Here is a 15,877-nt window from a genome sequence, read left to right as displayed (position 1 = left end):
AATGTAATGTAAAATGTATTGCCGTCGTCGTCGTCGTCGCGTCGTTTTCGTAATAACAATAATAAGAAGAAGAAATAATAATGAAGAAGTGTAATGTATGTTGAAGCTTGTTCTTTGGTTACCGTATAAATTTATTTGAACACTGTGTGTGTATATTTTATTATTATTATTATCATTATTATATTACGTGTTTGTTTTGTTTCTGTTTAATTTTTATGCAGCTCCTCAGAATATCATTTTCGTTTCAAATTCTCAAATGATACCATAACTTTATTATCGCACTTTGAGCTCTCCATTATTTATTTACTTTTTGCATTTCATCAAATTTCGCTTCAAATAAGCATTTTTATTGTATGAAAGAGAATCGCAAGACTCTAAAGCGTGGTGTCATGTGAATCCTATGTTTTGATTTTATTGTTTATAAAACACACTCGAATAAACAAAAATTATTAGCTTTGATTTGAGTAAAATGATGGAATGTGGAGAATTTAATGACATTCATCGTTAATGTTTCCGTTCTTCTACATTCAATGGAATGGATAGTATTTCATCAATCAAATCATGTTTTGCTTACTTTTCTTTTAAGTATTTTAATAAGACCTTAAAGGAAATTCCTGAGCACTTTTAAAATTTTCATGTATCATTTCCGAATCTATTTAAATATAGTTAAAAGTCTTAAGATCGTTAATTTTTATAAAATGTATCAAAATTTTTATAACTAATTGAATATGAATTCAAATTGAATGGAATTTAATTTTTATTAAATTTATACTTTTTATATAAATGATCAAATACATTTAATTCGTATTTTATTAAAAGAAAAAAAAATACCAAATGAAAAAATGAAAACCTATAAGAAAAAAAAATATACAAAATGATTTTATATTATAATCATTGAACATTATGATCATTATTATAAAGCTCACAAAACTTGTCTTAGTTATTACTCTTAATATAACTGAAATGGAATTTAGAATAAAGAGATAATAGATTTATCCTTTCAGCCATTAAATTAAGGACTTTAAGGTTTTTGCAAAAAGATAAGTAAGAACCCACGCAATTTAATTAAATTAAATATAAATAATTTTAAAAATCTTAATTGATTCCTAATAAACTACCGGTCGTTCCCACTTTGTAAAATCGCCTTTTAGCTAATTTAATTATATTTTGAGTTGGTTGAAATTGATAAATTTACTTTTCTACTGAGCTGCAGATGGCGTTCGTTTGAATTTTTTAGCCGTTAATTCGCTTGCTACGGATACATTTTCGATTTTTTCATTAGAATTCCCGCGATTGACAACATTTGGTTTTAGTATGAATTTTAGTTCTAGTATGAAATTCATTGCTCAACAGACTAAAGACATTGGCCGATCTCAAAATATATTTCAAAACCCACCTAAGCTGCAGTTAATAGAACTATTACAACCAAAGAGGGATCGCATTCGATCTTTTAGAAATTAAATGTTTTCTATTACTCACGAAATTTAATTTTTTTGTTACCAAAGATCATTAATAATATAATAAAAAATTAACTCAATTCCATACAAATTTTAAAGCTCGGTTCAGACAAGGATGAATTTTTTTCTCAATAGTTTTTATATAAAAAGCAGATCGTCGTATTAAAATTTTATTTATTAGCTATATTCTGTTCATTATATATCTTTTCATTATTTTGTTTAATCACATGCTTATCATTTACATTATAGGTATAAAATAAAATGTAAAACGAATCTACTAAGTATTGACGAAGATAATAAAAAAATAATTAACTTTTAATCCTACATATAAAGTTATTTTTTTAAATGTAAAATCGTGTTTTTTTTAAATTTTATCATCTAACTTAGTTTACATATTTTTAATTTGATGTATTATCATAATAATTTAACATAGCCAGTATCATCATATTGATAACAAGAAACATGGCGTTGATTGTATTTTGATATTGAAAAAGGCTGTCTTAATCTTTTTTTTTTGTTTTCATAGTCAATCTTGTATATATATTTATTATGTTTTGATCACAGGAAGCACCGTTTTCTACATATATGTATAATTAAAATAATTAATGTATTAAATTTAATAATTTATTTTTTCTCTTTTGTATGAAAAATCGAAAGTCTTCAGGCCGAACATTTAAATTTAAGTCTTTTGAATTTTTATTTATGTGTAAGATACAATTTAAGGAACAGTTTTTGGTCCATATGTAGAAAATGAAAATAAAACTTATGGATTTTTTGTATACTTCAATGTATAATATATAAATTTTTCCTTAACATTATTTTATTAAAATTTCTCAAAAAACTCAACATATTTCGTTGGAAAGGAGTATTATTATATCATAATTAATAGGTATATACTATGTGTATTTGCGAATAATTGTTACAATATAATAAAGGTAATAATAAAATTGATATAATAAAAAATTATAACAAAGTAATTTATTTATACTATCTTATAGTATGTTAGATTTAAAATATCAGGAGTTTACTTTGGACACCTAACATATCGTAAAACGAGATACCCCAACATGCGAAATACGAGCAAGAAACCAATGAGAACTAGCGTATTGAACCACAGAGGTGACGAACAGCCACTAGTTTCTAGGATAGCCTCAACTGGTATGTAGCGTGTTCCATTGGTACATTCTTCAAACTTGCTGTGCTCAGCACATCTAAAAAAGTATAAGTGAATAAGTACAGAGCTTTAAATCTTTTAACGACAACTTACGTTATTTTAGGGCCGTTCGTGAATTCAAGAATCTGCATATTTTGATAGGCATAATGTATCATCGACGTGTAACGAACCCATTCCAGCCACGGTGGAAACCGATTGGACAAATATCCTGTCAATTAAATTTTTTTATTTTATTTTAGTTAAGATTCTTCAAGAAAATAATATACCTCCAAAGAGCTGCGTTGCTAGTGTGTAAATCGCACTTAGTGTAATACTTAAATTCATATCCATGCACGCAGCTCCAATGAAAAAGCCAACACTTTGTGCAACGATTGTGTTCAGAAGTAAGAACATTAACATCATTAGGAATAAGACGGGTCTAAAACTAGGAAAATTACTAAAATTGTCTTTTTATGCCATTATAAGATGTGGTTCTGGAGTACTTACTCGGTGCATGCCATCATAGGATAACTAATTAAATGGTAAATGGTCGGAAGTGCAATAACAAGTGGTAATTCGCCAACCATTTTAGCTATATAGTACGCTGAGAGTCGATATGCACCCGATCTTCGCTCCTTGTAAATAACTTCCCGTTCTGGCGGAACTGTAAAAAATCTTTTTATTTTTGGACCACGTCAAAAAAGAGCTTCAGCTTACATGAACTCAGTGCTCCGAACAAGGCAAATAACATCCAATACGTTTGCGAGAAAAACATCCATCCTTGTATGTCGTGTAAGGAAGCTTCATCGCGAGGTAATTGATACCACAACAAGCCTGCCATAATACCCAGAGCCACAGTCTGTAGCCAGTTCAGTTTGGAAAGCATTCGAGGCCGAGCATCTTTGAAATTCCGCTTGGAAAGAACTTTGAACTGCGTGACAAACCCAGTCGGATATCCAAATGGAAACTCATTGTCTTGACTATCGCTCGACGTCGAACTGGAATGCGAATGAGTTTCGACCCACAGATGTTTCCCATCTATCTCAAATCCGGTGTCGTCTGTAACAACATGAAAAATAAAAGCTTGATATACATAACACTATATATGTACTAAAAATGAAAAGGTTTTACCTCCAGTCATAATTTTATGATCGTTTTTATTGATCAGGTTGTGTAATTTGTTAAATTCATCTACTACTATACTGTTATGCTCTTTTGAATAAAATTTCATTTCATTCAAATCATTTGGAATCATGGAAACACGAGTGTTGCGTGCCGCTGCTAATATTTTTTCTCTATTTTCAGGAGACGACTTAATTTGTTCCACTGTAGTTGTTGGTGTGCGAGCAATAAAAAAACAAGTAAAGCAAAAAAGAAAGTAATTTAGTGGAAGGCAATAAGATCTGTCAAATCAATAATAATTATATTTTAATTTATGCATGACTGTGCACGTGGGCAGACAGACACACGAAAGAACCAAAAAAAAAAAAATTGTAACTAAATATGTGCTTGTAAAAAAATCAGACTTACAGATAAAATCAGCAGGATTATAATGAGGTTTCATTTGAAAGCCAATGTCTTGAAAGAAGTCAATAACTTTATTCACATCGCCAAAATATGCCGTCTGACCTCGGCATAGCAGCAACAGTCTATCGAATAAATGGAACATTTGTGAAGATGGCTGGTGAACTGTCATAACAACCGTTTTGTTCTCCTGCGCTGCGTATCGCTGCAAAGAAGATATTATTTCGGAAGCGGCATGTGAATCGAGTCCAGATGTTGGTTCCTATGAAACAAAAAAAAAAAAAACAAAAATCAGCAACTCAAATTTATTTTTTATTACGTTCTACATACGTCTAACAGCATAATCGATGGATTCGTCAAGAGTTCTTGCGCAATATTCGCACGTTTTTTCTCGCCACCAGATAGCCCACGATTCATGTAGTCACCTATTTTTGTGTGCTGGCACGATGTTAACTCTAATACTTCTAAAATGTGATCGACACATCTTAATTTTTCAGACTTAGGCATATTCTCTGGTAATCTGCAAAAAAATGAGCTAATTAAAACTTTTTCAAAAGTAGATTTGCACGGTGATGGAAAAAGTGGAATCATTTTCCGGAAAATTTCAAAATATCACGATAAAAAAATTTTTGTATTTTTAATAAATAAAATTATTAAATAACTTTAAAAAATTGAATTTAGATTTTAATTGGGATTTTTTTAAAAATATCTTGAGAAAAAATTTGATAATCATATTTTAAGAAATAAATTTCGATCCTGGGAAAAAATTCAACAAACCTTAACATGGCAGTATAATCTAAAGTTTCTCTTAAAGTTAGACCAGTGAAAAAAATATCTTGCTGTAGCACGTAGCATATTCGTCTTCGCCATTTCTTCGACAGTCTTTCTCTATTGATGCGTACTGAGCCTGAGTCAAGCCGTCGGTGTCCGCTTAAACAGTCCAACAACGTTGTTTTCCCTAGAATTATTACCAAATTTTGAATTTTTTGCACTTCATTAAGAATGTTATTGTAATATTACCACAACCAGACGGTCCCATCACCGCCAGCATTTGGCCTGGTCTTACAATGCCGCTCACATCTTTCAATATTTGTTTTTTGTGTACACTTACACATATATTTTCGAAAAGTAACTGCAATGGACGTGATGCTTCACATGGAAACGTCAAAGCTGTATGTTCAACTCTGTAATGATAAAAAAATAAAAATATTGGATTAGTATTAATTGTAGAATAATTTTTTAAACAGAAAAAAATCGAAACAATTATTTTCGTTGATAACCATACATATTTTGCGCACTATTGCCGAAAAATTGACAAAATGCATGAGTAAATGCAATATTTTCCGAAACAGGAAACTATAAGCGTGCACTCATCTGACCTTGTTCTACACACGGCTATGTCTGTATGCAATGCAAAATGCAAGCCGGCATCTATTGGTACATTACTTGTGTTATTCTTATAAATATAGGCACATATAGTTAGGTAATAATGTACATTTACCATGTGTGTGGCGTGCAGTCCTCAATCGATAAATACACAATTTTCTTCAATTCGGTTATTAAACTGTGGTAGCGCGCATATTTTATTAATAATACGAATACTTGTGATACCTAGTTCGTACATTACTGCGACCTTGAAAACAGTATAGTTTTTTTACAACCCAAAAAAAACTTTGTACTAATACCTAAATGAATAGATATGATATGGAGGTACACGATATTATATATAGCAATAATTAGAGTGCTATAAATATATGAGAGCACAACGTACAACAATAAAAAGTCATTAAACCTTGTTTTAGATTTCATGTCCAAGGTTCAATACTCAAAAAAAAACTGTATAGAACTGATAAGAGGTCATTGGCATGGTTATTTAAATTATTTGTATGAATGAGTTTCAGAATTATTAACTGGTGTGTGTATGTACATAAGTATATTAATAATAAACAAGATAGAGTGTAATATTTGTCATTAAACAATCTGCTTTACTCATATTGTTGTTTTTTTTTTGAATTGCTATTTGGACACATAACATATCCTAATAATCAGAACACTATCATTAATAAACTTTTACTCACATAAAACTCGGTGTGTTCATTGCTTTTTATTTTTTACATCTTTTTAAACGAAATAATATTTTTTTATAAAATTTGCGTTCCAAATTTATTTCGAAGTTTTTTTTCCAATTTTTATATTTTTATTATATTTATTTATGATTATATTTTTGTTTTTGTTGATGTAAAATCAAATTTAGGTATACTAAATTTAGAACCTTTGAATATTAAATATTTTGAATAAAAATTTTTGTTTAGATCGATCTAAAACTGTTTACAAAAAAAAATATTTTTATTAAGTATCATTTATCAACTTTTATGAGCACTATTTGAAAACTAATTCCTTGATTTTAAAATATTTATGTGTAACTTGAAACACTTTGACATTTTTGTTTCAATCATCTTTGTTTAATCAAACGTTTGTTTATATTTTTTTTATTTTTTTCCGTCGTTCGGTAAACTCAATTGATATCTAAAACTTCGGTTTCTTGAAAGATGATTCCACCACATAAATTTGTTTTATTTTTGTTTTCACTAATTTACGCTGATATTAAAATCATAAAAATTATCAAGTGATATCTTTGTGTAAATATTGAAGACGTTTTATTGCTTTTAATTCTTTTATGCGACTGAGCTAAGCAAAATTTAAAAAAGTGCAGTAAAGATCTAGTTTATTTTTTTGGTATTTTTCATTCGATTTTGGCAACCTTATTTGCACAACTGTTGACCTTGAAAAGGGACCTCGTTCAATGCCCCGCAGATTTATTGGATAATCGCCAGTCTATCAGAACGCAAAATAAAATGTAAATAATCTCATATATGTTTAATAGTTAAATTTTTGCCATTTGCCAACAAGATAAAATATAATAAAACAATATGCACAAATAAAGTGACCATGTGTGGTACACGATAAAATAAATTGACTGCATAAGCAACTGCGACAATATATATGAAAACCGCATACCGTGACGAGGAAGAAATTATATTCTCATAATATGATAATAACAGAGAAAACCTTTCACTTTGTTGTAAAAAAGCCATTGCATTGCATTTGTGTGCGAAATAACAACAACAACAATAACAAGACAGTGCAACGAACTCTTATCATATCATGTAAATTACACAATGTGAATATATTTTCTTATTTGTTAATACTGTAATATGCATGTAGCAAACATGTAGGAAAGATTAACAGTTTCTTTGAACTCTCTTTAATATTTTCCTTATTTTAAATAGAAATTACAATAATAAATAAATTTGTTGTAAGAGCATGTGTAACAACAACCACTAGACAATATAGCTATAACGACCAGTCCAGTAAGTGAATAATAATGTATTTCATAATGTGAAAATAAAAATTTCTTTTATGAGCTGCCATTTCGATCACCGTCGTTTTCTTACTTTTGAAAGAAAGAAATATTTGAAAGATTTTGGAAATCTTTTTAATTAACTTGATTGAAAACATGAAAAAAAATTGTATGCAAAAAAGTATGTTAAAAGTTAGAGACGTCTCAAAAATACACAAATTAGTTTTAAATTAAAGCTTGACCTACATTATCTGCATTTGTATGAACAGCAGTTTAAAAAAGATGCGACGCTAATGCAATTTTAGTTTCAAACTTTGGAAAGGCATTCAGTAAGCAAGATACACCACCAACGAATCATCTACAATTTTTGATTTGAATTTTTATTCCAACTTTTTTTTTATTCCAACCGTTAGGTACACATAAGAAATACTAAGTATATCAAATATTGAGTGACCTATATTGTGTAAACGCACACTTTTTTGCAACAAAATACAATTGTGGGTAATCCAGCTGAGTCTGCAGTAAATGGGTCTGTATGTTGTTATAAGGTCTTGTTATTCAATTTACGAATTGAGATTTTGATAATGAACTAAATGTACCATAATAATGATAATTTTCATCAAAATTATTGTAATAATAAATTTGTATATCTGGCTTTTTCATCTTGCATTTGCGAATAAATGCAGTGATTTTTATTATTTAATGCAAATGACGGTGAGAATTGGGTCAACTTTCACAGGAAATATTTATTTCACCTCGAAATTGTCCTTTTGTACGAAATTCGAGCCAAAGTACACAATTTTCGAGTTGAAGATAAAACTTTATTCAAAATGTGCTCCGCTCTTTTTTGATTGACGTAGTAACCAAATTTAATCATATACATATGTACAACACATTTGGCTACTACATGCATAAAAATGTTATAATAAAAAGAGAATGCATGTATACGCGTGACCAACAAGACCTAAATTTAGACTGATTGAACAACAGACAATTTTATACACAAAATGCAATTCAGTTATAATGAAAAAAGCAACATATGAGATATAGAGTATGCCCACACGTCGTTTTATTTTTTTTTCAGTGCATGTGTCTGCTGTGTGGCATTAAACAAACACAATCAATTGATGTGTTTTTTGTATTTTTCAAAAAGACTCCAGCGATTGAAAGCTAATTCGCATAATTAGGGTACACAAATATAATTAGTTTTATACCATTCACTCGTGATCTGACAAATAATGCACCAAATGTAATCGAAAGGAAAAAAGCGTGTAGTTCTCAACAAGATGTGTTGTTGTTGTTGTTGTTATTATGATGATGCGCGCATTTATACAGCTTTTAAAGTCGGTCAGTTGATATTAATATTTTTTCTCCACAAAACTAGTTTTAGAGCATATGTAATATGCTAGAAATAATAGGTTTGATGTAAAACAATAACAAACTTATCATCGCGAATCACAAGTATAATGAAAAAAGTGTCTGCCATCACGTAACTATGTTTCAAGTTCATTTCAGATGTCTACTTTCAGTAGTCTAAATAGATTGCGAAAACTATGCAGCTCTCATTTTGCTGGAAACTGGAAATTTTATCTAGCACAAATGCATATTAATTAAATGGATGACTCCTCTCTCTCTCTTTCTGTTGTTGATGTGTCTGTAGGAAAATGTACATGTTATATAATGCAGTAATTTTATCAATATTTTTAAAAATCACATTGGACACGAAAGAAAATCCACTGTGCATACCTTTGCTGATGTAGTGTATGTAGAATATAGATACTACGGCATGGTATCAAAAAAAGACTTATGCATGTAGGAAGAATTCACACGTCTACAATCATGTAGAAATAATATTATATGTATAACTTTAAAAAAGTAGTGTGCGAAGCATGAACAGAAAACAGAGTTCATTGCTCTCGTGACGTCACGGGGTTAGTGTGTCAGCAAGTGTCTACAAGTTATACTACTATTGCGCTTTTATAATTATATTAGATGTTGTTTTTATTATTTTTGTGTTTATTCGTTCAATATTTTCTTTCTTTTTCGCATAGTTATAAAGCAGCACAAATCTTCTTTATAGCATAGTTTACAATAAACGCTCATTCTCGTGATCATTTAGCTGGAAATTTCCTTCCAATGATTTACAGTCAAAAATCTACTCGATAAGTTAATTACGACTCAAGACAAAATTGGGAGTAAATACAATAAAATATTTCTTCTAAAGTTTTACATTTAAATATTGATTCGAAAGAATATTCAACTTTTGAAAATTAAATTAATACATAAACAATCAGTTCATCGACATTATTCGATATGATACAATTTAAAATATTTTTTTATTGAATTCAATTATTTAAATACTTTCCGTAAATCATATTGCCACAATGGTATGCACTGTGTGCCGTAGTTAATATTTGAATACTTTTTAACTCATCTCTGCACAAAATTACTCTACTATCTTCTTGGGTTGTTTTTAATACCAAAATAATTCAATTGCTTATATAATATTGTCTTTATGGGATAGATACATGTGCGGCAAACATTTCAAAAATTGGTTTGTTTGTATATTTTTTTGACCTTAAGGTCACTTTTCTAATTGACAATCATAGCTTTATTTTGTAAAATAAGTAATTTAAACAAAAAATTTAGTCATAGAGACTACACGTCTGTCCGTAGAACGAAAACAAACAAGTTTGTCGAAACTCGCGAAACGCGAGAATCGCCAATTTTTCTGGAAGATTAAATCAAAATGACAAAGTACATTCAAAGATAATCTTTTCGTAAATATATCATTTATATCAATATAAATGAACTATTATGAACTAATAGCAGAAGTTGACGATGAATCGTGTAATTCTTAGAATTGAATCACATTTTGTTATCCAAACAGATCCCTGTTGGCAATTTATAACAATAAACCAAGTTCGAATGGATGCCTGATGAAATTGAGCAATTTAAAATGCATGCGTGTTATTTTCTTAACTATTTTGTTTTGTTTGCTTGAACTTGTCCCGATAAAAATTACGTTTTAGACAGAATTTTGAGTCGTCCATAATAAATATTGGTGAGAGTCAGACGAAAAAAATAATAATCAGCATCTGAAAAGAGCAAAGAACTTTATCTATAAATAAATATTTAAATGTATGTCTGTGGTGAGCATTTGTACGCTGCTCTATATTAAAAAAAAAATAAGATGATTATATTCTTATAACAATCACGATTTTAAGTTCTTTCAAAAATATGCATGTACTACGTTCCAGTCGTCATGTAAGCAAAGTTACTTTATATGTTATATCATGTGTTTTGTGAGACTCAATATTATCATGTCCTACATTCTTTTTGTATGTACATAATTTTCACAATTACGTACTTATCCAAACTTAACTTGTCTCGTTTGAGTGTATTATGTAAAAAGTAAGAATCCGGTCGCTGCTCATATGTACAGTTATAAGACAAGTTTTAACAATTTTCTTCAATTTTTAATTGTGACTTTTAACCACATTCAGTTTTTTTTTCAAAAAGATTCAAATATTTTCGATACTATCAATAACAACTATAATTCAAAACAAATAAACAACTATTTCATTTATAAAACCGAAACTGCGTATGTTGTGTCAACAACATGTCAAGGATAATTTTTATACCAATAAAGTCGTAACACTATTATATTTCAACAACTTGGGTTTCGAAAAAAGTTATCAAAACATCTTTGAGAGAGATAGGAGTCGAAAATTTCATTATACATATTTTTTTATTTTACGAAATACTTTTGGATTAGAAAGTTTTTGTAAAACGTTTAAAATATATGCATTTTGTCATTTATATAAGAAATAAAAAAAAACTATAGATATAACATAAAACCACCGATACAAAATAAATTTGAATGTTTTTTTTTACAAAGCATTAAGAAAATTTACATCATATTATCGTTTAATGGTGTTTTCAATGGTCGTTGACTGTCCAGTTTAGTTCGTTTATAAATATCACTGTTCGATGTTGACACTTGTTTTGTTTACAATCTCCCAAACGAAAATTTCCATGAACAACGAAATTTACCTCTTGAGTTGGCAAAGGTAGATGAACAACTGCGGTGTACATATTGGACCAAATGGTAAATCTAAACTACTCTGTTTTGTCATTCTTTTTTTTTTCTCTCTAAAAAGGGATAGTATGAACTTGAATTAGTTTAAAGCCCTTTGAGCGTGTTTATGTGCGCGAACATAATATGTATTCAATCTGTTTTTTTTATTATTATGTTGTAATACTATATTCATTTATGTTGTTGCTGTTGCTCTACTTTAACATCGTAATACAATAGTACGCAAAGGGGCAAGACAATAGCACATTATTTCGCACTCGCATCGAACATTAAGCACAAACAACTCCAAAACTTTTTTCTTATTATGCAATATAATAATAATAATTTTAAAAAATAATTGTGTTAATTACTTAAAAATATTTAAAAATAATTATTATTTTAAACTGAAAATATTCACACATCTTTATAAAAATTTAGTCATGATATACATTTTAAAAGAGATATCGATTCGAACTGTAATAGGTATAAGCTCCAAATAACCCAAATACCTTGCTAAAAAATCATTTCCTATACTAATCTATTAATTTTATATAAAAAAAAATATTTTATCTGTTTTTTTATTATATATCAAAATGTAGAATGATCTGCATGTTTTTTTTAAATATCATGAATACTATAAAATTAACGGTACAATTTTTGGCGTTATTTTAGAATATTTGCATATATATAATACACGTACTGTGTGTTAGTTGTACCAATTCCAAAAGAATAGGAATCTAATTGTAAAGAAATTATTTGACATTGGAATTATTTTTTAGATGTTTTAGGACCCTAATTTTTGATGTTCTTTGTATTTCTTTTGTCCTTTTTTATGATAATAAACATAATAATACTAAATATATAATGGTCCTTGAAAGGTTCAATGACACTGACATTTTTGTTGTTGTGCAAATTTCCACTTACTATACCATATTTATATACTTTTAAAATATTTATATAAAAACCATGTGACAGTGAGCAAGGGTATATTGTACTTTATTATTGTATATGATACACACATATGGGTTCTGTTTGTATTGCACAAATATATATGCACATTACCATTATATTAATACTTGTATGTTTTGTTTTAATAATCACATAGTGTAAAACTAATCTTTTATGATGCTTTAAAAATTAATACAAAAACAACTTGTCTCCTAAACAGAACAGCTTAAGCATCATATTTTTTTGCTCATCAAAAGTCATCAAAAATTCTTATTTGTTAAAAAAAGTCGCCTTGTTATCAGTTTAATATAGAGTTGGTTAAAATTCTACTGATAATGATAGTCATATATTTTTTTAGTAGCCTTGATTTCCTTATCTTCGAAGCACTTAGAAGAGCAAGCATATTAAGTTTGTGTAAAAATTTTAATCGCTAAATATATTTTTTTACAGAACAAAGATGCTGACTAAAGAGAACGAAATTAATGGATGCAGTATTAAAAGCGTACGAAAATTTAAAAAAAATGAGACCAGCAAAAAGAACATCAATCACGCGTGGCTGTCGAACTGCGTTTTTGTCTTCTTTTCAAACACATATTAAAAATATTGACCTTGAAATTATTTTTGAATCTTTTTCGCTTGCAACTTTTGGTAACACAAACAATAATTATTGTAAATTCTTTTGATGTAGATTTATTAATTTTTTATATAACAAAGAGTTTTTGTAAAAAACAAATAATGCTGACTATTTCTACCAAAAGATGCGTTAAATAAGTTTTTTTTGCAAATTTATCAATAGAGGGGAAATTGTTTTTTTTTCTTGCTGATTTAAATTAAAGTATAAAATATTAAAAAAAAAGTATGACGTTCTTCTGTTTCCGGTTAAAAAATAAAATCTGCTAGGAATGCAATTTTTGTATTTTATTCTTATCTTTATTGAAACAATTAAAAAATAAATTATATTAAAACAAAAAGTAATGAAAGCATTGAACATTTCTTTTAGGTTATCGAATTACAAAAAAAAATTAAATAGGTATGCCTATAGCTGAGAAATTATTATTTTCCGAATTTTGTGTTCCTGAAATTTCATATTCAATGCTTACTTTTAGTTTTTTTAGATATCAAATTACTGTCAACTCAAATAAATTTTCTACAAATATTTGACTCACAAAGCAAGAATAAATTAAAAAAAAAAATGACAAAAAATAAAGAAAAGGTATTTCGTTTTATTATTTTATATCTGACCCAATGACATAATTCTTAAGCTCTAGTGAAGATCAAGAACTTTTGATAGTTTTCACTTTTAATCATTAACGTTTTCTTTAATATACAGTGCACGATCGTATTTATAAACACTTAAACATATACTTTATTATTATAGTTTTTATATTCACACAAAAATATATTTGTATTATTCATATATACCAACAAATATGTGTACAGATTAAATACAGAAGAGATGGGTCATTGACACTGTAATTTTTTATACTGTATTTGTGTGAGACGTGAGCGCGTGCTGCGTTTTTAAAAAATGTAAAACACATGCATATGTACGAAATTAAAGTAAGTAAATGTGTAAGTAAGTATGAAATGGCGATTTTTGTACTTTAAAATATTTCTGTACACCGTTTATGTGTGAATGTAATTGAGATTATACATTATAAGCACATACAACGTATATTTTTTAATACAAAAAAAAATGTAGACGATAAGGTTGTTTTACTTTTTTTTCGACATGATATTAAAAAATTTATATAAAAACGCAAAAAAAAAAGGTAGAACGTAATTTGGTGATCATATGTTTGCTACCACAACACAACAAGTGCTTTTACGTGCATAAAATATATCTATAGACATGTAAGATAAGATAAATCTTTTGTCTAACGTTGGTGACTTCCTTTTTAATAATGAAAAAATGATTCAGTTTATTTTGTTTTCCGAAAATTCTCGTTTGCAGGTCTTTTGCGTACAAAGTAAAACGAATACTCATTTAAAAATATTGAAAAATGCACAAATAAACATGCAGAAGAAATACATATGGGAGTATATAGTGTGTTGTATTTGCGTTGTATGATGATGATTGTTAATGGTAAAATAACTGCCATTCTCTTGTATACCTCATTTGTTTCATTCATATAGTTGCGTATGTTTTTTTTTCATGTTTTGTGTAAGTGTACAAAAGTACCTTTCTGCTGACTTCACGTCATAAACAAACTACAGACACAATCACCATCTTTTCTAAAGGATTCCAATATAATATTTCGTTAGTGTTTGTAGTAGTAGCACATGCATACTTCGATATACTGAAAAAAAAATGACTAACATGCAGTTCGAATATAACACATTTTCAGCAACTATACCACTAAAAGTGTGTAAAAAATTTAAATGAACAAAAAATTAAATTATTTCCCAGACAAAAACTGTTTTTCTCGTTCACAAGTCAAACTAAAACAAAAGTCCTAAACATATTACAAAAAAAAAATAAGGAAAAAGGGTAGATGACCTGTTTCAAAGGGTTCAAGAGCAAAGAAAAAACCCAGTATTTTTTTATTTTAATACACATTTAAACTGTATTTTAACCCGGGTTTTATAAGAAAGTATTTTATGCACCTTGTATAATAAAATAAAAAAAAACATACAATATAATAATAATAATAATAAAAATGAAAACAGGAAATACAAAAGTGCGACAACTTTGCGTATTTTTTTTCGCAGACGTTCACTTTGTTTTCATGTTCAACTGCACAAAAATGTGGCGAAGAAGGATAATATTATAAATTAAACCGGAAATAGTATAAAAAGGGTAATATCTTATGTTGTGTCAGTTCTTAATTTGTTCATTCAATTCAAAGACGGACCTAAATATAATTACTCTAGTCTGAAATATTTGCAAGCTACAACAATGTACAAATTCTATCGATACAACATTTTTATTGTAAAGGATATACAAACTCAAATGCCCAGAGGGCCATCAAAAGAGACACAAGAACTGACGAAAACAACCTTAGAAAATGCGGTGCCCTGAGGTGCTGAAGTAATTAGGCGGCCCAATTTATAAAAGATTCATTTGTCTTCTTGTTCACGTTTTTTTTATTGCTTGCATCGAGACATAAAGAAAACAAAATGAAACTATTTTTGCTTACACTTTTTTTCGTATCATATCTACTCGTACACACAGTTACATGTTAAACGCTTATATCTTCTTTTGATATTCGCGTATAATTGATTGAGGAATGCATAATTATCTTGCAATAATACTTAAAACACAAAAATGATCTATGGATGTTCTTCATGTGAACTTGAAAAATATTGTTGTGATATATAAAGATACTACTAATATACGTTCAAACAGCATTTGT

The 15,877-nt window shown here is 28.4% G+C and overlaps 1 protein-coding gene across 2 annotated transcripts; it reads right to left on the bottom strand.

The window, feature by feature from the left end:
* Positions 1 to 2,317: 2,317 nt before the first annotated feature.
* On the bottom strand, positions 2,318 to 5,285 carry LOC134833215 (uncharacterized). Of its 2 annotated transcripts, none has more exons than XM_063847460.1 (10): positions 5,155 to 5,285; positions 4,912 to 5,092; positions 4,465 to 4,654; positions 4,141 to 4,396; positions 3,742 to 3,936; positions 3,328 to 3,669; positions 3,118 to 3,274; positions 2,898 to 3,055; positions 2,725 to 2,839; positions 2,318 to 2,668 (listed from the first exon to the last, which is right to left on the bottom strand). In XM_063847460.1, exons 1-10 carry the CDS (start codon positions 5,183 to 5,185, stop codon positions 2,482 to 2,484), a joined length of 1,812 nt encoding a protein of 603 aa, XP_063703530.1. In that variant the 5' UTR covers positions 5,186 to 5,285; the 3' UTR covers positions 2,318 to 2,481. The 2 variants fall into 2 exon arrangements, with proteins under 2 accessions (XP_063703530.1, XP_063703539.1); XM_063847469.1 differs by having other exon boundaries at positions 2,898 to 3,049.
* Between the last annotated feature and the right edge of the window lie 10,592 nt (positions 5,286 to 15,877).

The sequence above is a fragment of the Culicoides brevitarsis genome, chromosome 1 (assembly GCF_036172545.1).
Source record: "Culicoides brevitarsis isolate CSIRO-B50_1 chromosome 1, AGI_CSIRO_Cbre_v1, whole genome shotgun sequence".
NCBI classification, from domain to species: Eukaryota; Metazoa; Arthropoda; class Insecta; order Diptera; family Ceratopogonidae; genus Culicoides; species Culicoides brevitarsis.
This window is presented reverse-complemented; position numbering and strand designations above follow the sequence as displayed.

Excerpts from the sequence above, each read along its gene's own strand:
- LOC134833215 (XM_063847460.1), bottom strand. The coding sequence starts at position 5,185 with ATGCTGGCGGTGATGGGACCGTCTGGTTGTG. Across the intron at positions 4,655-4,911 it reads GATTATACTGCCATGTTAAG|ATTACCAGAGAATATGCCTA; the intron begins GTTTGTTGAATT and ends ATTTTTTTGCAG. Across the intron at positions 3,056-3,117 it reads CCTATGATGGCATGCACCGA|TTTTAGACCCGTCTTATTCC; the intron begins GTAAGTACTCCA and ends TAATTTTCCTAG.